At 35.5% G+C, this 25,103-nt stretch overlaps 1 protein-coding gene and 1 long non-coding RNA gene across 7 annotated transcripts in view; one reads left to right on the forward strand and one right to left on the reverse strand.

The window, feature by feature from the left end:
- The window catches only part of LOC123869807 (agrin-like), an 85,191-nt gene that overhangs the window by 15,591 nt on the left and 44,497 nt on the right, over positions 1–25,103 (reverse strand). For 5 of the 6 annotated variants that reach the window (XM_045912882.1, XM_045912865.1, XM_045912890.1 and 2 more), the window contains exons 6-18: positions 24,442–24,666; positions 20,079–20,294; positions 19,426–19,647; positions 17,043–17,146; positions 14,312–14,426; positions 8,599–8,838; positions 7,517–7,819; positions 6,663–6,815; positions 5,102–5,383; positions 3,914–4,060; positions 3,425–3,558; positions 2,740–3,040; positions 615–782 (exon numbers count right to left, since the gene is read on the reverse strand). In XM_045912882.1, the coding sequence (XP_045768838.1) occupies positions 615–782; positions 2,740–3,040; positions 3,425–3,558; positions 3,914–4,060; positions 5,102–5,383; positions 6,663–6,815; positions 7,517–7,819; positions 8,599–8,838; positions 14,312–14,426; positions 17,043–17,146; positions 19,426–19,647; positions 20,079–20,294; positions 24,442–24,666 (2,610 nt within the window). The remainder of the gene's footprint in view (positions 1–614; positions 783–2,739; positions 3,041–3,424; positions 3,559–3,913; positions 4,061–5,101; positions 5,384–6,662; positions 6,816–7,516; positions 7,820–8,598; positions 8,839–14,311; positions 14,427–17,042; positions 17,147–19,425; positions 19,648–20,078; positions 20,295–24,441; positions 24,667–25,103) is intronic. The other variant, XM_045912894.1, reaches the window with a different exon arrangement.
- On the forward strand, positions 15,802–21,651 carry LOC123869880. The gene is made up of 3 exons (XR_006796974.1): positions 15,802–15,812; positions 18,986–18,991; positions 21,375–21,651. It is a non-coding gene; the product is annotated as an uncharacterized LOC123869880 (long non-coding RNA).

A 25,103-nucleotide genomic window follows, 5' to 3' on the forward strand; every position in this document is an offset into this window, starting at 1 on the left:
CAAACAGTAATAAGTAAATGATAATATCATTTAACTGAATATTGACCTACATACACACATAATAGGGGTACCCGACCTCTCGGAATAACCTTTTCCTTAAATAACAATTCGGAACACGAGTGGTCCACGAGTAAAACGTTTTTGTTACCTAAGCTAACAATAATTTTAATTTACGAAAACCTTGTATTAAAATTTATTTTATTAAATTTAGTAAGTTCAGTATTGAATTGTATCGGTACGAAGGGTATCCTTTGTAAAATGTAATATGTGCTTTCACCAGGGTGCCCAACAGCGCAAAAGAGTATGTAGGACTTAGAAGGTATATTGATGAGTATTTTGTGTTTATAAGTGTTTTTTTTTTAATAATACCTACAGAAAATATTATTTCAAAAAAGACCCGATTCATTAACTGGCTGTCTAATCAATACCCATCCCTTGGACCTCTAGAGCTGCGAAATACACAGAGGTTCTTTTTATAATGTAGACAATAAAAAGGCTGGGTTTTTATAAATTCTCGCGGAATAAAGAGGGCTTATATTTTTGTCAAGCAAAGCCGCTGGCAGCCGCTAGTCAATTATGAAATTAAAGTAGTTTGATATCTATAACCTACTTACCAATGCAAGCTTTTCTATGTACAGTGGGAGTGTACCCCAGTCGACACACGCAACCACCACGCGCGCAGTACGCGCCTGGCAAAGCAGAACAATCAGCGTCCTCGGTACAGAGATCTCCTAGTAGTGCGCCCACTGCTCCCACGGTAGCTGTTGTTGCTGTTTGTGAACCTGATAAGGGGATGCTTAAAGTTTTTTTTTATTCATTAAAGGCATACGCTTAATTATAATCACATCCTGCTGAAAAGTGTTGATGTGGCCTAAGATGGAACGCGTTCACCTAGAAGATTCGCTCGTTTTAAAAGTACCCGAATTGTAATTGGTAGGAAATTTTGTTAAGTGTTAATAAAGATATTTTTTTCATTTTTTTTTTCATTTTAATCTTTTAACGAAAATCAATTTAATTCTATAAAGTTTAAAAATAGGACTGAAAACCCAGATTTTGTGTGTTGATAACTTGAACAATACTTAGATGTGGCTGAATCCGCTAACTTCACCGAATTACAACACACAAAAGCCAGTACGATGAAAGGCAAGCTGAGAATTTTCGTCAGTATCAAGATTTCGCCAGAAACATTTTTTTTAAACACATTACTGTCACGGGATGCGTGCCCTGACTATACTTGTTGGTGCTAGAGCATCGAACTGCCTTCAAATGATTTCTGGTTTCCCACTTCACCAATCCTCCATACCAATACTATAAATGCCAAAGTGTGTCTGTCTGTCTGTATGTCTGTCTGCTACCTTTTCACGGCCTGACAGTTTAACCGATTCTGACGGGTACAGGGTTAGCGTATATCCCGGGAACGGATATAGGCTTCTTTTTATCCCGGAAATTCAAAGAATTCCCACGGGATTCCCAAAAACCCATCCGCTTAACCGAGGTAGCTTGCGTCCCTGTAATTGACATAGGTAATTTTTAATCCCGGAAAATCAAACAGTTCCCACGGGATCTTTAAAAACCTAAATCCATGTGGACAAAGTCGCGGGCATCCTCTAGTGATCCATATTTCTTTGCTTAAAAGCCAGACGCGTGTCTTACCAAAGAAAACGTTACACTGCTACTCGAAACTATCGCGTTGAAACTAATCCTCTATAAGCCGAAGTCGCCTAAGAAATAAGCAACAACAAATTCTGTATAATTATGTTGGAACAACAAATAAGTAAGATAAATCGGCAACTAAGTTAAGGTTGCGAGGAGTAGTGTCACGAGTGACAAGGGAAACTGCTCACACAACAAGCCAAACTGTACCTAATCTCCAACAAAATTAACGTAATGTTCCCAAAATTCATCGGATTATTAACCCCCGACCCAAAAAGAGGGGTGTTATAAGTTTGACGTGTGTATCTATGATCTGTCTGTGGCATCGTAGCTCCTAAACGAATGAACCGATTTTAATTTAGTTTTTTATTTGAAAGGTGGCTTGATCGAGAGTTTTTTTAGCTATAATCGAAGAAAATCAGTTCAGTCGTTTGAAAGTTACCAGTTCTTTTCTAGTTTTCTTATAAAGGTTTTTGTGTCGGGGGTTTTTTAAATTTTGAGTTAAAATAATAAATAATACTATAAATGCGAAAGTGTGTCTGCCTGTCTGCATGTCTGCTACGTTTTCACGGTTCAAACGCTGACCTGATTTTAATGCTTGGTACAGAGTTCAAATACCGGAAAAATCAAATAGTTCCTACGGCATTTTTAAGGGTCTATCCGTTTAATCTATTTATATGAAAGGTACAGAGGTAGCTTGCATCCCGGAAACCCGCATAGGCAACTTTTTATCCCAGAAAATCAAAAAGTTCCCATGGGATTTTTAAATCCATGCAGACGAAGTCGCGGGCATCATCTAATTATAAATAATTAAGTCAACCATTAATACTAGAAAGAGAGTTTCAGTTTTTAATGCATAAGTGTTACAAATGAAAATAATAATTTTAGCAGTATTCTTTTGATCCCTTCTTCTTTATAAATCTTTCGATTGCGACCTTTGAAAATATAAACCGATTATAACTTAGGAATCTAAATAAACTTCAACTGTATATAAAATCAATCAAATTAAAATATCAATTAAGTATGGCAATAGAGCACGAAATTACTTTACTGAAGGTCCATTGTTTAATTCGATCCCCCACTTACCTTTTAATTTCTGTCCCAATAGAATGTTGTCGAAATCGCTGGGCGTCTCCTTCCTCGTCCAATCATACTTATTGTAGTACTTATCGGGATTTAGTAAGTGTCTTGTTGATTTAGAAGCGGCTCCGTCGTCTTGTTGTGTAAATTGTATCGGAGACGAGGGTCGCGGAGGCCCGGCTGTGCCAGCTACTTCGGACAACTTGCAGGGACCAAACGCCTGCACTACTATGTCTTCCTGCGTGCGACACGCTTGCAGTTTTAAATGGCACTCTGACTCGTAAGTTTTGCCGTCGCTCCCGCATACCTGTTGATTTTCATTGCAGTTACTAAACTTAAAGAGCATTTCGTTTAACTGCACTAAAGTTTTAATGAGTTCCTTAAAGAGACCAATAAACTAACGACACTTGTTGCATTTCAAGACGTTTCCCACGGCCATGGTATTATGTAACTGCGAGTTTTAATTTGGCACGTTGACGTTAACATGTTTTTTTACTTTGTATACCTACATTTCCTCCTCATCAACTATGTGCCTTAAAAAAAGCTCAGAAACTCAACGAGCGATGTAGATAACTATGCTTGGATGGATTCAAGCGGCGCAAGAACAAGACAATGAACATCTCTTATTTTTCAAGTTCAACTTGCATTCTATTTTTAAATAATTAGTGTTTGTAATCTTTTTGATACTTACCAGCATGTTGAGATCACTATCAGGACATGGCGCAGCCGCACATTCGCATAGCGCGCCTCCAGTCCGTTCAGTACACACTGCTCCAAAGTAACATGATAAGTCCGCGCATGACTCCACTATACCGCCAATCTCCGCTAAAATAATTTTACCTTATTATATTAAGTATTATAAGATTTACAAACAGACTTCTTAGTTGATATAATATAATAAATTGGTATAAAAATTGACGTCACAAAATGTTAACTTCTCTAAATTATTATCTATAATAATAATTTCCTTAGTTACCATATTATTTCAATTTGGCAGATAATAATAAAGGCCCTACAGTTACTTTTATATGATCAGTCTTAGTGCAATCAATTTTAATAAACGCTAACGTCTCTATTCCTTACGAAGCCCTCCAAAGCACATAAAAGGAATAAAAAGTGGCTCATAGAGGGTCGATATCCCAATATAAAAACCAATATATCAGGATTATCGGGTACTTACGATCAGAACAGCCGTTAGGGCCCAAGCGGCGGCGATGGTCGGCGCACACTGTACATTTCTGGCCTTGTACGCCAGTTCGGCATACACAGCGACCTGTCATTTGCTCACAATCTTCTCGAACTGAACCGAAGGCGGAACAACCACAGGCTATAAAGAAACATACAACATAAAAAGATGCTGTAGAGTTATAACAATGTAACTAACTATGTAAATTCATACTTAAAATGATAAAAACGAGTCTATCTGCCTGTCTGTCTGCTAGCTTTATGAACCATTTGTTTTACTGTTCTTGATGTAAGGTGCAGGGATAGCTTGCGTCCCAGGGAAGGACATCGGCAAATTTTTGTCCGGAAGATCAAAGAGTTCCCACGGGATTCTTACAAAACTTACAGCCACACTGAAAAAATCTATCTGGTGGATCTGGTGGAGAAATCTATTTGGTGGAGAGATAGCTCGCATCCTGGTAACGTTTTATATAAGCTACTTTTTATCCCGAAAAATCAAAAATTTCTAAAAAAAAAAACGGACGGACGGAAACTTGCGTGGTCACGAACATCATCTAGTATAATATAATATATTGATGTTAGACCTTTCTCGTTATCTGCATACCCACTCCATACGTTTGTTAAGTTTAGAACTAACGTAAGTGTAGGAAACTTCGCAAGCTTGTGAAAGTTTGATGAAGATACAAGACTCTGACATCTAATTGCAAATATCAATAGGTACAACTTGATTTGAAACTTTAGGTAAATACTTGGTTCGTTGTTCAGTTATCAATCGATGCAATAATAATTATGTATAAATTACCACTATCCCCAAAATATACGAAATTAAATACTCAGGAAGTATAATAGTAGCAATACTTGCGCTTTTTTTGCAGAATTTAAATTGTAAAATTTTTCGCCTTTTGAGAAGATAAGCCGGAACGACAAACGAATTGATAATCGAAATTCGTTATAGTTCTTTTATCTCGGGCAGTTCATTTGACTCTATTTATTTTTTACATCAAAGCAAATTGATTTTATTAGCATCATTTGAGTCCCTGTGTATGTAATTGTTTTGCTCACCAAATTTTAATGTCACTTAGTTTTACGATACGCAATTCTACTCCAACCATGACCGAACAGGCTTTGTGAGATAGAATAACTAATAACCAAACGGCGGGATAGTAGCAGTACTCGTACTTACGAATGCATCCCGTGTGACCAGATCCTATCCGAGGCAGTCCCCAATATCCGGGCTCACATCTATCGCACTTAAGCCCTCCCACCCCGGGACGACAAACACACTGGCCACTGTCATCGCAACGATCCGACACTGATCCCAGACGATTGCAGCCGCAAGTCGAAGTTGTAATTGGGCATCCCTCTTCGCCCGGACCCGAGGCGGCGGTCGATCCGTCCGAACAACAACCATAAGCACTCTCAGAGCAGTGTACAATCTTCCTTTCATCCACTTGTTTTGTATCGTCTGTATAAAATTGAAGTGCATTGAAAAAACAAGGTGCATGTATTTTTTCTTTTCGTAGATACATAATACCTTGACATTTTATAACTTTTATAAATATATTTTCTAAAATGTAAATATTGTGGCTATATCTGTTGTACTTACTTAGTTTCTTTTTTTTACTATTCAGATACAAGTTAGTGGTGGTAAATGAAAATAGAGTCAAAGATGGAAGCGGGCTAACCTGGACACTTGGCAGTTTTTTTTATAAACCCCATACCCCTTTGGTTTTTATACGGCATCATACCAGAACGCTTAATTGCTTGGCGGCACGGCTTTGAATATAGGGTGGTAACTAGCCATGGCCAAAGCCGCACGCCAGACCAGTGATTTAGAAGTTATAAAATTTCAAAGCCTGCCGGGAATCGAACCTAGGACCTCCCACCAATAAGACCACAGCGCTTACCACTGCGCCAGGGAGGTTGTCAGGTTCTAAACTAAATTAAAGACAGGTCTAAATCTAGTGATATCTTTTTCTGCAGGAACATTATAAAAGAGATATCAATACATTTAGAACTAGTCAGAAATTGCATGGCCTTTTTGACAATTAACAATGTTGGTAATTAACGTACGGATAGGTTGATTATTATTCACTGATAACAACTTATTACTCACTGATAAGGGTAGATAGTGAAACGCCGATGTGTTATCGATAAAAAAAGAGATAAAGTGAAGTGAATTTTATGAGATGCGAACAAAGGACTCAAAGCGGTAACAGCTAGCGTGATTGTATCCAATTTAGAAACAGCGTCTTGCAACTTTACTATCCGTAGTACTGAATTTCATAAATAAGTAGGTAGTTGTATATTGCTGTATAGAATACAAGACGTTCATTAAAAATTTACATAACATGCTACGATACGTTCAGAGTATTTCTCAGAAATGTTCTTAGCGAGTTTCATGTAAGTAAATTAGGTTAAACAATTATTTATACTTAGGTACGTATAATCTTTACTAACTTTATTTTGCTTGCCGAAAACTTTACAAATAATACCTACATACTAAACAAACTGGTTTTAAATTAAAATAAAACAAGATAACTTTGCGTATTCAATTAACTCGTCAACCAAGGTATTTTGCATTTATACATAATATATCAAACATTGTCCCTTTATAAATATAATATTCGTCCAAAGTAAATAACATTATTAAAATAGGAATACTAAGCTGGAAGGCGACTATCAGTTACTTTAAGTGCTAAGTAAACAGACCCTCGTGAATTTGAATGTTAGTATAAACTCACTTTTCGGGCAACATCTTGCGGCAGTTAACGTTATATGGCAGTAACTCCCCGGCGGGCAGTCCTGGCGATGTGGTCCGTTGCCGCAGTCGATTTCAAGCCCCGTTGACATATCTATCATTGCCTTGTTATTACCGCAAGGCCTCACTTCCATACCTGTGTACAGTGACGAGCTTGTAAATGTAAACTAATTCATAAAGAGGTAAAGCTTATAAATGATACTTTGTGAATAAAGTTCGATAATATTATAAAGTTCGAGGGTTGGATTTCGGGCACAGATTTTTAACTTTACAGAGTTACGTGCCTGTTAAGCACTTAAAATTTAACTTGCTTTAATAGTGAAGGAAAACATCGTGAGGAAACCTACATTCCTTAGAGTTCTCCATAATATTCTCAAAGGTGTGTGAAATCTGGCAATCTGCACTTGTCCAGCGTAGTAGGCGATGGTCGAATCCTTCTTATTCTGAGAGGAGGCCCGTGCTCAGTAGTGAGCCGGTGATGGGTTGTTCATGATAATGATAATGAAAATTTGTAAGTTTGACTGTATGCGGGTAATATCCAACTAAAAATTCTTTAACTAATAAGTAGCTAGGTACAATATCCTCGCGTGCTGGCTATAAATTATAATATTACGTGGACGAAGTCCCGAGAAAAGCTAGTAATGACTAAGTTCATGTAATAATAGCCTGCTGTTTTCACGTAAAATGTAACTAATTAATTTTTATACATAGACTTAACCTTTGAAAGGCCGTTTCACCACTTTAGGGGTTAAATTTGGGAGTTATTAAATGCTTATTACGAGTATGATGTTAGTAAGTAAATCATGCGATCGATTTGTTAGTTAGCGAGTGACCAACCTTTACATAGATCCAAGGGCCTCAGTCTAAGCTCCAATTGTTTTTGGCAGCCTTCCTTACGCATCGCGCACAAGCTCGGGTAAAGTCGAAAGTCAGATGCGCACACCGGAAAGTATTCATCGTCAACCGGGCATTCGAATAGGCAAGAGCAACGCGGGTAACCATCGAAACCAATCTCGCAGCTGGCGTCGAAATCGCATCGGATATCCCGGCACGCCGATGGGCTCATGGTACCGCCCTCGGTTGCGCCCAAAGAATCCGTCGATCCTTCTTCCGCCTCTGTTGTGGTCATAGCGGTCGTAGCTGCCCACACGTACCCAAATATTTGCGTGTTAGTCAAGCGTAAAGCGGAAAGTTAGTTAATTGGACGAGGAAAAGTTGCTATATTGAATTTCTGCTAATAACTGGAGTTCATTACGATACGCGGTTCGTTAGAAAATATTTCAATAATCTTATACCTAACTATAATGAACAATTTAAGTGTAAAATTATTCTGTTTAGAATACAGATACAGTGCGTGCAAATCAAATAGTCCATTCTGAAGTTCCGACATCGCTATTTTCTCAGGTTTAGATTAAGAATTAAATAAATACCTACCTACTCAAGCCCGGCTGAGATCTGTTTTTACAGACTTCCCAGAAAAGGACCTTTGTTTGGGATGGTCCTTCCTGGGACTTTGGGTCCTTTTCCCGAAAAAGGACCTTGTTTTCAGGGTTTGTGTATGCGTGTAGTTTCTTTGTTCCACACCACCATAAATTTATAATCGTCCAAAAGTTCAAAAAAACTTAGAATCTTTACTCGGTCCCAAGTGACATTGACTATAAATTTCGAAAAAAATCAATATGGCAGAGCAGTCGTTTTCAGCAGCAGTGTTTTATTTTTTTATAACTACTTTTTATATATGCGAAGTCATACGGGTTGCGTTCAGATTGGTCTACTTGTTTTGCGCGTGCTAAATAGGTATATAATAAAACTTTAAGCAGGAGTTAATTAACTAAATTATTAGTTAAGCAGCTTAGAATGTTGATAGAGATAGTAAGAAAGGTTGGCTATAATGTAAACTCATTTCTATAGATACGTACTCATAGCGATTGGTGGAACTACGGCGAGCCTGTCTTTGCAGTCTCCGTAGAAGATGACGTGAAGTTTGTTGGGTGGTTGTAATTTACAGGCTGCCTTTTGTAGTTCACACTCGTTGGGGAATGTCTGCATTGTGCTTCCACACACTGGTTCGCGAAGTGCGGTGGTGCAATCGGTTGGGCATACGCATTCACCAGCTATGCAGTGAGCTCCGAAAGAGCACTGGACAGGTTCGCAAAGAGCTGGAACAAAGACCGACTTCAGTACCTACTAACTATAAATAAATAGGTACGATTCTATATCAATGGTACATACTAACAATAACAATTATTAATACTGTCCTACTTATTGCTGAAACAATAAAGTATAATAAATTTTATCTATTAACATTATGATAATTTTATTTTGTTGTGTTTTTATTGTCAGGACAAAGTTTATATGATAGATTTTTTGGAAAATCCATGGAATAAGACAGTTCTCGCGGGATGCAGACGAAGTCGTGAGCAACGGCTATACTATAATACATATAATACTAATATTTCAAATGCGAAAGTGTATCTGTCTGTCTATCTGTCTGTTAGCTTTTACTGTGCCATTCGTTTAACCGATTTGGTACGGAGATAATTTGCATCCTGGGGTTATACATGGACTAGGTACCTACGTTTTGTCCCGAAAAATCACACAGTTCCCCCGAAATTCTTAAAAAACCTAAATCCAGTAGATGAAGTCACTAGCATCAGATACTTTTTATCCCGGAAAATCAAAGAGTCCTTTAAAAACCTTTAAACATGAGTTAAAAATAATGCGACATTAAAATTATATCGACACACTCATTTTAAAAACTAATTACTAATCATTGGAATCTTTGTGTCGTAAGGATACTCATTATTGAATAGTAGGATTGATTAATATCGTAAGAATTTTGAAAACAGTGGCGCATCTAATTATAATGTTAATATAATATTTAATTGCATATAAATTGAGAACTACATCCTTCAATTTAATAATCGTCTAATAGGACGATAAATTTCTCGCACACAATCCTATTACTGCACGAGACATGTTCCAGGCTTTCCATTTAACGGAATGAGGGATGAGGGAAGACATCCGTGAAAATTTAATAACGATTGTTTACCACTACTGCGCAATATGAAAGCCTGTAGAGCGGTCGATTACTAGCCGCTGAGAAAGCTAGAAGAAAAATACATTTTTGCCTGTAGGCAGCAAAATAAAAACAAAAGAGGCGGCTAATTAAAAAGTTTGAGAAAAAATACACGAATACTCATTAGATTTTATGCTGCATAGAGCATAGAACATTTTTCTTATTTGATTCGTGATTTATGGTGATTGGCACTCAATATTTATAGTTACAATGATAGGTATATTATTAGATTAATCAGACGCAATTTTTAAAATATAAATAGAAATGTAAGAAATAGATACATAATATAGACCTATAATTTAAATTATTTTTATAGATAGATACATAATACAAAAGGATAAACTGACTGACTAATGTAAATTAACAAGGAACTTTTTCGTTTAAAGGTTTTCTTTGTAAAGACAACCCGCACTAACAAAAAAAATCAAAAGTTCCCCGAAGAGAAGCTGGGGCATGTCATTTAGTATTTTACTAAAGTAAAAAAATACCAAAAAATAAAAATTATTTACTTCACTATACAAAATTTCACGCTCAACGAATTTCTCTCAGCGATTTAGCACAAAATAACTCTCCCGGCGTCAAAGAGGCGATTTACTTCATCTGACTTGGTTTTGGGGACTCCAATATGGGGAGCACTTAAATCCTTTATCGATCTGAAACCCCGTCGTCGAGCGAAGGAGCAGACGTCGCGCTTTTAAGGGAAACACAGAACATTAAGTCGGCAAAAAGCTTTGAGAGGAGTTTTATAAAGCAAAACATTGAAAACGGAACGCGAGTAGGCGGTAATGATTATGTGAAAATACGTAAGGAATGTGATATTTTGTTTAGCAAACTTCATTAATTTTCAAAGCGGCGAAAACACCGCCCTTTGTTTCAATTTTTATATAGATTATAGACCTTTTTATTTAGACTGCGATAAGGGCCCAATGATTAATTAATATGAAAAAAATATATATTAGTAGAATCTGCTTTCCGAACAGAATAAAATATTAATTATTAATTCAAATAAACTTTTTACAAGTGCTTTTGAATCAACAGAATAATTTACTAATTTACTGGTTCGATAAAACCATGCTTACGCCAAGGTCTATACCTAACAATTTTTTGTTCACGCTAAAAATTACATATAAGTACAAAACTTGTAATAATATTTAATGTTTCTACTCGTACTATTTCTGTTCACTAAACAGAGAAAAAACAAGATGTCTACAACAATATTTTTTGTTATCAAAGTTAATTTTTTTTTCAGAAACTGGTAATCATCCACAAATTGTTTGTTGAAGTTAACATGACAAAAGCCAGAAGTTTAAGTGCTTGAAATAAATATTTTGAACAGGAATTTTTGATTGAAAACCTTTTGATTATTATTATTGAGAGCATATTATGTGTTCTGGAAATACGAGTAATTTCTTTAACAAAAAGACAAACATTTTATCAAACTAAGCTTAGAAATGAATAGTTGAAATAGTATGTTATCCTCACAAACAAATCTAAATTAGCTTTTATGTTCGAGAACTGCAAAGCAAATAATAAAAGTAATTAGTGTAGTAGGATATTACTGTATGTTTTCAGACATTTATTCGTTGATGTAGGTTATTTATAGGCCATTAAGCGACTACGGAGCCCGCTTACTTAACTGAACCTAGAATCTTAAGCTGAATATCCACTATGTTTGCGTACTAACTGTGCTGAGCGGCACGTGCTCCAATAGCAGGGTCCACACTAAGTGCGGCAGCATCGTGAAGTTGCCAAGCAGCGATGTAGATGCACCGCATACCGCCGCACCGCGCTACCTTATTCGAGACACTGGAGAGTTTACATCCGAGCTGCTCGTAACAACGCCTCGAGAAGCTGCCTTGCTTAGTATGCACCCAGCTATTATTTTCAGAGCCCACCGTAAAAGTACGCTTTGATTCAATTCGAGTTTTTATAGATACACCGCGCAACGTCTCTGCTAGAGCATTAAATAAGTAAAAACTTGATTTAACAAGTGTAAATTAAAAATTTATAACACCCCCGACAAGTGAAGGTTACAGTAACTAGAAAAGAACTGATACCTGTCAAACGGCTGAACCAATTTTCTTAGATTATAGCTAAGAACGCTCGATTAAGCCACCTTTCAAACAAAATTAAAATTGGTTCATTAGTTTAGAAGCTACGATGCCACAGACAGATACACAGATACACACGTAAAACTTATAACACCCCTCTTTTGGGTCGGGTGTTAAAAAAAAACCTACGTTATCAAGTAGAGTACAGGTTTTATTTGCTTTTAAGCTTATAAATAGAATACTAGTGAAAGTCTAGTATGTCCTTCATTTACTATTTAATTAATTCAAAATTTATTACGATGAAGACCTACTGTTTGCCTTTTTGGTCTTTGACGACAAGACTGCGATCTTACGGTCGTGAGTAATGATGATCTAAGTCAGTCTTAGAAGGAGACTAATTGGAAAAATACGGCAGTATGCTTACCTGCTATGCAAGGAACGTTTTCACAAAGTGAAATATGTAGTTACTAGTAGGTTCTACGAATTGCTACGCGTTGCTACGAGAACTAAATATGTATGTAGGTAGTAGAGGTAAATTACTGTGCTACGTAACATAACCTCCCAACATTGCTGCGTACCTACTAACTAAACATTAATAGATTCTGTGGCTACCTCATTTGATTCTTTATTAGTCTGTATTTGAGTTTGGAAAGTAAACATTACCAAAAGGGATACAACGTACCTGAAATCTACGTTAAAAGCCCCTGTTAAATTTTATATGAATCTCTACCACGTTGCATATTTTATACAAACGCGCCTATATTTTTTAGGCGTTCGATAAATTATTTATCGACCTTTTTAATAAGAATTCAAATTGAATATAAATTTCAAAGATAATTAATTAATTTGTCACAATATTAGAAAAAAGGACTTTTAGAAATTCCTATTTAAATAGTACTGAAACCTGTAAATAGCATTGAAAGTTGAAAAACAATTTTTTTTTTATTATGGATACAAGAGTTAAAATGCAATTCTGTAATATTATTTTTTTAGAGCCAATGTACGAAGTTTTGTGGAGGGTTCTCTTCTATTATATTATATCATGTATGGTTAGCAAAAAAACTGACCTTTTTACTGAATCTGCACTTATCTTAAATTGGTATAAATTTGAAAGAGTTATGCAGTGACACCGCAAAAAAAACCAGGTATATTGAAAGGGAAACTGACTGTCACTACAATTAATTATATTATTTATCAATTTACAGCTCAAACTGCTCGGTTTAGACTCTAGAAACTTGAGGTTTTACATCTAGGCTTTCTCTATAATGAAGATTAACTTCGTGGGAAAGGATTTTTAAGAAATTTACTCCCACCCCGACTTCACTTATATAAAAAGCTATATATAGGTATATTGGATCACAAGAAAAAATTTGCTTCCACATTGTTTGATGAAATTGAATACAAAATTGCTCTATACGCAAAATATTTTCAATTGCATTTGCACGCTCTCGTGCTAGAATGCAATTTGTGTAATCACGTACTAGCGTAAGGCGAATCCAATTGTTTCTGTGAAATTATCCTGAGTGCCCATAATTTGTTCCCAGCATTGTGCACAAATTGTAATGCCTCTATAATTTTCGCTACAGATTTCAACTGAAAAACAAACACCGCAGGGATGATTCAAATTATTGTAATTTCAGCCTATCAATAATAGCTGATATCGATGTTTGTACTTAAGCTTAGCTGAATCTAACAACTCATGTCATCCTGAACTAATAATATACGCTCCACTGCCCATCGACAGAATAGCCGGGTAGTAAATCCATATTATTATTACAGATTGCACGTAGACCGACAACGCAGGAATAATCCTTGTGTTACGTTATTGATTTATTATAATAAGTGACCTTTTGCATAACGAATTTATCACATCAATTTTAGTAGAAGTAACTAATTAAACTTTAAGTACGTTGAATTATATTCACACTACATGAATAGATAAATATTGTAATAACCAGCGAATGATAAATATAGAAGACGCATTTCTAACAATTATTATTTGAGTATAGAGGCCACAAACTCACAAAATATGTTAAACACGTAACTTCAACCAATTATATTAGTACACTAATTAGTAACAGGCTCATGATTGGTTCATACTGTGTGTCATACGACATAACCGTGACTGACCGATTCAAAGTGACAGTTACGGAGTTAAAATCAAACTGAAGAGGCATGGGATAGAGTAAATATGCACCGCATACAACAGAGTAGGATAGTATGTTATTCCCTACCAGAGGTTCAACGAAGCCATCTAGACAGTGCGATAGTACAGTAATTCTGGGATCTATATGGCAGAGTCATTTACCACGCGATCAAAGGTGTAGGAGTACCGTGTCTTTCCATATACTGTGGTCTGTGACCATACTGTGTTTGTTTCGCCATACGAGAACGTAACTAGTACTTCTATGGAATTCCATTGCTGTTATAACCAGCGAATAATAAAATCGCTGGTAATAACAGCAATGGAGTTAGAATGTTAAATTCAGACCAATCACTCACCACAATCTCCTTTGTAGGCTAGCCGCAGCTCGCTTTGGTCGCGACACGCTGTCAAATCGAGCTCGCACTGTGACGGATAAGTCTGACCATCCGTACCGCACACCACGTCCGAATCCTGCGAGCAAACGATAAAATTATTCCTGAACTAGCCGATGCCCGCGACTTCGCCCGCGTGGATTTAGGTTTTCTGAAATCCCGTGGGAACTCTTTGATTTTCCGGGATAAAAAGTAGCCTATGTGCTAATCCAGGATATTATCTATCTCCATTCTAAATTTCAGCCAAATCCGTTCAGTAGTTTTTGCGTGAAGGAGTAACAAACATACACACACACACACACACACACACACACACACACACACACACACACACACACACACACACACACACACACACACACACACACACACACACACACACATACAAACTTTCGCCTTTATAATATTAGTGTGATACCTGATGCCTTTACTATCGTATTTCGACTACCGTACGTAGTTTTGTTGAGCGGTTTCTTTACATCTAGTTTTACTAATTACTAGCTATTATAAATGCCCTGATATCGTTGAGTGACGTCATGTTCACAACAACTTTACTTTCAACTCAATCGTATATGAATGATGCGCAAACACGCGCGAATCAGACAAACATTAATGTTTTTTATATTCTTCATTTTATACCACGACAAAACGAAAATACCGATGTCATGTTATAAAATGAAGAATTGGTGGACGCTATACTATGCTGTACATACTGTAGCTATGTACATATAGCTACAGTAACTAGATATTTGTTTACAAATTCATACAAGCTGTACAGCTACCTACCGAATCTTCAAAATTTTAACCTGTTCTAAAATTACGTTAATTCAAAAACAATTAATGTAGAAATGTTAAAACTTTGTGAAATTGGAATTTAATTTGGAATATAATTCATAAATGATTTTTTTAAATATTCTCGTTCATTTACAGACAAAAGTGTTATCATGCTTTGGTGTTTAAAAATTCCAAGGCAAAAGCTAAAATGGTGGTGTTATACGAAATCGTTCCAAGCGCTAAGTTGATAAAGCTTTAAGAAAAGTTTCTTCGGTAGGCACGCTTAAATTTGCGTAGAGTTGTACTTTGTAACAATGTTGAGTCACGCAAGCATTGCTGTAAGAGTATACAAGAAGTATAAATACGGCGAAACTTTGCACCCGCTTGTTGTATCCTGTGAATGGTTTCGTTGGCGGCCGAAGGAGTATTGCATGGTTTTGCCTCAGTTTTCACCCCAACACATACTTTCAAAAAGATACAGTAATATCGAGGGTATACCACTAAAACACAATAATTCCTACATCCAATCCAAATAATGACTTTTTACGTTATTCCAAATTTAATCCAAATTATTACGTTTTACAGTATACCATCGACATTATCGCCTTTGACGCGCTTAGATTTATTTATGCAATATGGGATCATACTAATATAATACAGGGTGTAACTAGAACGCTTGTAGAAACTTAGCGTTATTACTATGCTACCTTAACACAATCCAATGCCAATAACCATTTGCCTTATCTTGTAGTTTTAGTGATTTAGTATTTTTCAAACGCGCATTGTATAGCGTGCAAAGCTCGGGTCAATGACCCACCTACGGACACGGCATTGACTTTGAGTGATCTATTTACGGAACGTTCGTTGACCTCTAGCGTCAGATATTTTATTTGCAATATATTGTGAACTTTTAAAAACATAAGAAAATTGTTAGTTCTAACTCAACCACATTATAACAATGTTTTTGGAAGTAATGATTTGATCGAGCTTAGATCCCCCATATAAGCAGTAACAGATCAAGGGTTTTTGAAGTAATTGAAGTAATTGATATACTAAATATTATTGATATAATTTTTGAATTTTTTTTCGCCCTATAAATTAGAAGTTTTTTTTTATACCGTTTTTTAAAAGAATAAAGTTTTACAAATTAATTAATGAATATATCTAAGTGAAGCGAGTGCTGGTCTTACGTAACCACTAACCATCTTAACATTTTACTTTTTAATTTTTCAGGGACCAACGGAGACTTAAGATCACATTTCAGCCTGATTTGCTACAGAAGATATTTTAAGATTTGGAGACCTAGAATCAGGCCCAGACTCACGCTAAAAGACGTTTATAGTTTATTTTATATTATTGTTGCATTTATATCAGTTCTTTTCAATTAACACTTTTTTTACAAACAAGTTATTTGGAAGTTTGCTTCATAAAACTATAACATGTATTGAGTAAAATTGAGGCACAGAATTAAATAAATTATAGTAGCTAAATAGATCAAAATACAATCCAACAGATTCGCAGTATTAACAGAACTAAGTAAATAAGAAAACTAATTGTACAAATTAACACAAGTTATTTTGTAAACAAAATAACGCCGAGCCTGGCAATAAATTTAATTTGATAACATAAAATACTGCCTAATCTGCATATTTACAGAAATTGCTAGCTTTTGTTTCGAAAAGTCATCAACTCCGAATGATTTACAATTATTGTAATCATAATCTAAAAAAGAAAAGAGTAGGTATAATACTATGTTTATTTTTCTAACTCTGCTGGGTCAAGAATATGTATAGTAGGTATTATCTGCAGATGTGGATCATCTGTGAATAATTACGATGTCAATAAATACGAGTTTGATTATGTTATTCATCTTTGCAGTAACGCATAGAGATTGTTGTTGTAATTGACTTTTAGTACTTACTTGAACTTCAGTGCAATTATGGTTGCAGTGGCAAACAGGGCGACCACTTTCAGAATCTACTTCGCAGTTTCCTCCACCCTCGCAAATCATATCCGCACATGTTTCTACACAGAAAAATAAAAAAAAACGGTTAAGTGCGAGTCAGATTTGCACACGAAGGGTACTAATGGGTATAAATACAAATAACATTTTTTTTGTGTTGTACTTAACCACAAATTCGCGGATTTTGGATTTCCCCTTAAGGTTAGGTACTTGTACTATAAGGCATTGCCTTTAATGATTCTAGGTCAACGGGAAGAATCTATAGATTTTGATCCCCTTGACGGTTCTTGACAAACAGACAAAAAGGCAACGAAGTGATCCTATATAAGGCTTCCTTTTCTTCTCTAGAGATACATGAATTACCGTACCCTAAAAACATGAATTACCGTACAGATTGCTCAACTCTATGAACAAAAAAAAAACGTAACAAGTTAATAGCTATTAACTATTAACTTGTAAAAACAGGTTGACTTTCAGCAAAATTCTCCTAATATACGTCACTCTGTTTACGCTCACATAAGCCAGTGTTCAAGTTTCAAGGAATTCCTGTATATTTTTTGTATGAAAAAGTAAAATGGACAGCTTCTTCGCAAATACAAGTTTGCATGTAACAAATGAATCCGCTAAGTAAATATTTGAGTAAATTTTTAGGGTTCCGTACCTGAAAAAGAAAAACGGAACACTTATAGGATCACTTTGTTGTCTGTCTGTCTATCATCCTGTCTGTCTGTCTGTCCGTCCGTCCATCGTCCGTCCGCCGTGTCTGTCAAAAAAACCTATAGGGTACTTCTCGTTGACCTAGAATCATGAAATTTGGCAGGTAGGTAGGTCTTATAGCACAAGTACAGGAATAAATGTGAAAACCCCGAATTTGTGGTTACATCATTAAAAAAAATTAAAATAACTATACCAAGTGGGGTATCATAATATGAAAGGGATTTATTTACCTGTACATTCTAAAACAGATTTTTATTTATTTTTATATTTTTGATTTATCGTATAAAAAATACCCGAGTACGGAACCCTCAGTGCGCGAGTCTGACTCGCACATGGCCGGTTTTTTATCCTTAATCCCAGCATCCTCGTTTATAATTTACATTTTAGGATTGCGTGTTTAAGCAATTCTCTAGCGGATTAAAGCTAGCTTAATCTCGATCCGGGGAATACAGTTCGTAGTAAATGATTTTCTAAGTGCAAAATTGAAATCCCCTGAAAGAGATTTCATTAAAATTTGAAAGGATTATAAGGGGGCATCGTTGTCCAATATTGATTTAATGCCCAATAAGATCCTGTAAAATAAATCCTTTGTATATCTACTTACTTTCGCAGCGTTTGGCAGACACACCTAATCGAGTGATTTTGTTATTTGATTACTAAATAAAATATATGTAATTAATCGCTCTATACTGAGCGAAGCTTTTATAAGACTCGACATTTTATAGCAATTGTTGATATGATATAGAAAAGTTAATGGTATATACTCGAAGGTAATAAAATATAACTAAATGTACCTATTGAGATATTTTTCCGATATTTTTCCTATTCATCAAAAGTCCCACTCCTTAATATTTATTTTATCGATAAGATTAATATAATATCTTCTGCGTGAGTTTACGTCGATTCTATATCAAAAGTGAGCGGTTTTTCATAAAAGCATTTTTTACGGCAAAGAAATCTTGTGCGCTTCTATTGACAACTTCATAAAAGAAAAAGACTTTCATCACGGGAAATTGATAGCGATTTTACTAAAGGACGGAATTTTATAATTGATTTCATCATTACCTTCAAATTCATTGCTTTCAGACTCTTATAGCTGAATGGCTGATGGAGCCATTCCTTTTACATTAAAAAGGTGAGGTGAAAATTATAATTTTGATGAAATTCTCTATAGATAAAGAAAGATATAGGTAAATAAAAGTCCACGCAGAGTTTAGACAAGATTGTAACTAATGTACTCATGGGTTCACTCACACTTACATAATCATAGGGGTATTATGGTGTTTATTAAAGTACTCAAGCATGATGCGATTTGTAACACTCAAAAATTTTGGATGTGTATTAGGATCTTTTCATGATCTTATACTAAACTTAAATAAAAAATCATTGAAAAAAAAAATCATAGCCAGTGTCACTAAAGAATGTAACCATACTCCGTAATCTAAATCTATTCAGGTATTTAGAAGATAATATGGTGAAAAAATGACACTTACATACATACACCCTGAAAACATAACACTCTTTTTTTACACTCGTGTAAAATCAATATGCATATCATCATCATTAGAGTGAAAAAGATTTTTGGCCTTAGTCTACCACGCTGACTACAATTAATGATACTTACGACACGTTCCATTATATAAAACCCGAAGCTCTCCCTCCCTGAGACTTGATTGGCACGCGTGCATGCGCATCTTGCACTCGCTGCCATAGGTGTTGTGGTCGGAGGCACAAACCGGGGCTAGGGTCGAGTCACATACGGGGCACGAGCAATGCGCGGAACCACCGCGTGTTACACACGCGCCGCCCCACGGACAACTTGCTCGAGCACAAGGGTTTTCTACTCCTACGACAATTGACAAAAAGTATAATAAGTAATTCATTAATTCGGTAAATTCTAAAATCAAATGGACGTAAGCAAGGCTGGAAAATTTGCGCTATACGCCCAACAAGCGTACCGGGAATTAAAATTGGCTTTGTGTCAAATGCTCTTCGTGTTGATACTATGTTGAGAGATGTCTCATCACTAGCATTTAGTTTCAAGTACGCTCACATGACACAACTGCTGCTATCAGCGCCAAAATGGGAAAAATCAAGTTGTTTCAAAAATAGGCCGGCAAACGCCGGTTTAGCGTGTCAGAGATCAGTGGTTAAGTGACGGTGTTCGCAGTATCCACAAAATAAAACAAACAAGAAGATTTGTCAAGAAGTCTGCGCTCCAGTATGCGTATGAAATGTGAAAACATTATACTTAAGTATCATACAAAAACTACGTACCACAAGCGCCCATGTAGGCGATCCGTATGTCTCGATTATCCAAACACGCTGTTCGATCTAGTAAACACGGGCTGTCGTACGTGCGGTCGTCCGAGCCACACACTGGCCGGACCACATCTTCGCAATCTGGGCCACAGCCACACACGGCCACGCCGCGTGCGTCGAGTGTACATCGCTCGCGAACACCGCACTTTACCGATTCGCAAGGATGTTGAGCTGCAAGAGAATGTAGTATTAGACACAGGCTATTCATTTCTATCACTACCCATCACTACCCATATCGAAATTATAAAAAATATAGAAAAATTATAATTGCAAATGTTTTTGATTATTGGTATATTTTATTGGTTTGCCTTTCACTCACATTGTACCTAAGTAAGTAGTACCTTTAGTAGTAGGTGTAGTTGTGAAAACCTGTAAATTGGCATAGGCTACTTTCTATTCCACAAAACCAAAGCGTTCCCACTGGATTTTTAAAAATCTAGATCCATGCGGAAGAAGAATTATGGGCATTAGCAAAAGCTAGTAAAATCTATAAATCTTTCAATGAAAACATTTTTAATCATATTTTATTTGATATTTTAAGACCAGGGGCAAATCTAGTAGAAAATCATGGAAACGGGATTTCAATTTTCAAAACGAAATTCAACTCACAATCTCCATATTATCTGCGCGGGCGAAAATTCCGCTGGATTTGATAGTGATGATAAGTCATTACTTTATATTAGCATTTTTACGAAATTATACCTACAATCTTAAAACATAATGATCACACATGACTAATGCACTCATTAATTTATGTCTTGCACTGCGTTACCTAAATCTTGCCGTGTAAATCCATTATAGGATTTGAGTTTATTTTATAGAATTCGTTATTAAATTATTGTAAATCGATTTATCTTACTTTAATTACCTAATAAGTATTTCAGATAATAGCAGATTTCCGTGGTAGGTAGGTACTAGTGATGTAACGGATATTCGCATTCGCATTCGCATTCGCGAATATCCGCATATTTTTCAATATTCGCATTCGCATTCGCATTCGCAAAAATTATGCGAATATTTAGCGAATGTTTTTAATAATCAAAAAGGAAATTATTATATGCATGCATATGAAATAATAATACAGTAGATAACACTTCTACATTCTAAATTAAAGTCTCATTTATGAAAAAAGAACTTCAGAGATCTGATCAAATCTAACATTAATCAGCCTTGTTACAACTATGTTTTACTCATGTTTTTATGCCACTTTGTCCCTTAAATATCAGTTAAATTTGATAAATAACATAATAGGCCAGTCATTAAAGCCAAACCCCGAAAGTAATTAGTAACTTGATAAAATTTTAGGGGGTTTTTAAAGAAGGTAAAATAACTTACCGTGTGATTTTGCAGCGTTGTGGGGTGTACGGAAAGGGTTGAAAAGGGGTGAAAAGGGTTTTTGTTAATAACTTTGCCAAAAAAATTAGTAACACGCTGCAAATTTATAATAAGGTTGTTCTTACCGTTTTGTAACGTTTATTAAATTTGCAGCGTTTTGCAACATACGGAACATTGTTTATTATTAAAAAACAATGAAATTTGTTATTAACAAGGGTAAAAAAAAAATAGAACACGCTGCAAATTTACAATGAGGTTGTTCTTACCGTTTTGTAACGTGTATTAAATTTGCAGCGTTTTGCAACATACGGAACATTGTTTATTATTAAAAAACAATGAAAGTTAATAACAGGGGTAAAAAAATTAGTAACTCGGTGTAAATTTATAATGACGTTGTTCTCACCGTTTTCAAACGTTTATCATATTTGCAGCGTTTTGCAACATACGGAACATTGTTAACAACAACAACAAATTTAATATACGTTACAAAACGGTAAAAACAACTTAATTATAAATTTGCAGCGTGTTACTACTTTTTTTACCCCTGTTATTAACAAATTTCATTGTTTTTTAAAAAAAAACAATGTTCCGTACGTTGAAAAACGCTGCAAATTTAATAAACGTTTGAAAACGGTAAGAACAACGTCATTATTATAAATTTGCAGCGTCTTACTAATTTTTTGGCAATGTTATTAACTAAAAACCCTTTTCAGCCCTTTTCAACCCTTTCTGTACACCCCACAACGCTGCAAAATCACACGGTAAGTTATTTTACCTTCTTTAAAAATCCCCTAAAATGTTATCAAGTTACTAATTACTTTCGGGTTTTGGCTTTAATGACTGGCCTATAAAACTAACCTCAAAACAAAACAAAACTTTAAGAATGAACTTTCTGTGACTAAATTCATTCATAAAGTATCGACTAATTTGTGAGAATAGTGGGTACTTTAATTTATTTCTTAAACTGGACCTTTTCAAGTGAAGATTTTTATATAAACCTGTGAGGATGATATTGCCATTGTCGCAAATAAAATAACCATAAGCCTACGTTGTCGCATTAGTTTACAAATTGCGAAAAACCACATTAAATTTAAATTTCGCGGGCAGGCCGGGCTCATGACCCTTAACCAATATCGGCTCGGCTATGTTCAATTTAAACATGGCCGACACGAAACGTCAAACATGTCAAACATTTTACGCGCGCTTTTTTTGAAATTTAAAAATATTCGTATTCGCATTCGCATTCGCGAATGTTGAAGATAAATATTCGCATTCGCATTCGCATTCGCGAATGTGAAAAATCCAACATTCGTTACATCACTAGTAGGTACTCGTGTTGGATGAGCAAATTAAACCGTGGTTCTCTGAACGCTACTAAGAACCTTTCGAATGAGAAATCTATTTTAAAGGAATAATTTTCTACCTATTAAAATAACACTTATCGGAATTAATTTCCAACCTTCAGTTATTTAATTTGAGCAAAGAGAAGGTATTCGTTTTATTGATAAAAGGATAGATAAAACGATAACAACCCTTCGAATATTGAGTTAATAACTCTCGAAAATTGAATTATATTGTAACTGTCACAATTGCTTTCAGGAAAGACTACGCTTCGCCGCTCGTGTTCAATTACTTTCTTTAGAACAAAATGTCTTCTCAACAGGAGCCCCAATAATGGTGCCTCGGTGCGTTTCGAATAGATTTAATTTTAGATTAGGAGACAAGAGATTTAGGTCACTATTTACTCAAAAATGAGAAATTTTCAGCTAATCGTCGGCTTTTACAAATTTTTAAAATGCCAATAGAATTATAGGATAGAACATGCTTGGTAGAAATCCGGGCGATAGAAAAATTTAGTTCTTAGTAGATGTTTATCTACTCTTATAAGCTTGTATTGTATGGCTCAGGAACAATTTAAATTTATTGAGCTAGCTGATAGTCGTGACTTTGTCTGCGTGAATTTACGCGTCCAGCGTACTTGTATTGTTAAGATCAGCGGCAAAAAGTAAGATGGACATAGAATATTGAGCGTAATTGGACAGTTGATATTATTGATGTTGGAAGAGGGAGTGAAACCAAGTGGTATAGCAAACTAATGTTTTTACTGTTCATCGATATTATATTCTAAAACAAATAAAGTATAGAATCCAATCGAACTTGTCTAGACTTAGATAGTCTAGACATCATAAAAACTTATGTGTGTTTTGTTTTATTTTATCTATTTGTTTTATATGGCGCCACGATTCAGTTTCGTCGCCAGTAAACATTTTGATTTAGAAAGAAGGCACATTATATAAATAAAATAAACATTCGTTGACAAAATTCTTGTTCATAGAACCAAATATGGACGTACTATCAGTGCGTATTCCTAGTGAGAGTTTTACTTTACTACGAAAACTTATTTCTTGTTAATCTGACCTGTCGTTTAGTTCTGTAATGAAAAAGAACATCACTCTCTAACATGGAACCTTTCTACCAAATAAAATAGGCAAGTAAATAAGAAAAATCGACAAAGTGACCGCTGCGATAATTTACAAAAATGACTATTCCATGACATTTGAATTTTTTAGGTTGTACGAAACATTATTAGGTTTTAAATCCTATATACATTACTAGCTGATTTCCGCGACTTCTTTCACGTGGATTTAGGTTTTTAAAAATCCTGTGACCTTTAAAAGAACTTGTAAAAGTCTAATTGAATAAAAATATTTTGAATTGAATTGAATTGAATTGTGGGAAGTGTTGGCTTTTCCGAGATAAAAAATAGCCTACGCCACTCTCAAGGTCTTCAATTACACCCATGTAACGATTATGTTGATCTGTTGCTCCGTTGTGACATGATTGAATGACAAACAACAAACCAACAAAGAAACACACTTTTACATTTATAATATGGGTAGTGTTATATTATATGGGTAGTGATTTTGAGAATGAAGTTAATGGATGGCATTAAGCACTTGAATAACACGTTTAACTTACATACCTGAAGCACATTCTCCTCTGTAGGCTATGGAGAGCTGTTGTCTAGTGCGACAAGATGCTCTACGGAGGGCACATTCACTTTCGTAGTCTTTGTAATCGGATCCGCATACCGCAGACCCTGAGCGCGGTATCAGATCACAAGGAGGACCACATCTGCATACTGGGGCACGAACTTCGTTGAGTTGACAAATTCCACCGTCAGCACACTCGTGGTCCGCACAAGGATCTACGCAAAAGGAAAGAATACCTATTAAATAATTATTAAGTTGTCTGTATATGTACATGGCCTATCTGGAATAGTTTTAGAGCTATAAAAGTCAATAAAGTACATAACTTTTTTTGTTTCCATCAATTTTAACCATTTGTATGGGAAGGCACTGGCACCTATGATACGGGTTGTCCTAGTTTAGGGACCAGAACTCCATGGCATGTTAAAGTTTTTTGGTTAATAAATTTTCATTTCATTCCATTTTTATTTTATTTTTTTTAAATACAAGTTAGCCCTTGATTGCAATCTCGCCTGGTGGTAAGTGATGATGCAGTCAACAGCAATTGTTACAGGTAGCCGTACTCAAATAGTGTTGGTATCTCACGCGCTAATAGTCAAGTCAAGACTACTGACTGCATTAAACCAGACATTCTATGAAACTTTTCATTCTATAG

The sequence above is a fragment of the Maniola jurtina genome, chromosome 2 (genome assembly GCF_905333055.1).
Source record: "Maniola jurtina chromosome 2, ilManJurt1.1, whole genome shotgun sequence".
NCBI classification, from domain to species: domain Eukaryota; kingdom Metazoa; phylum Arthropoda; class Insecta; order Lepidoptera; family Nymphalidae; genus Maniola; species Maniola jurtina.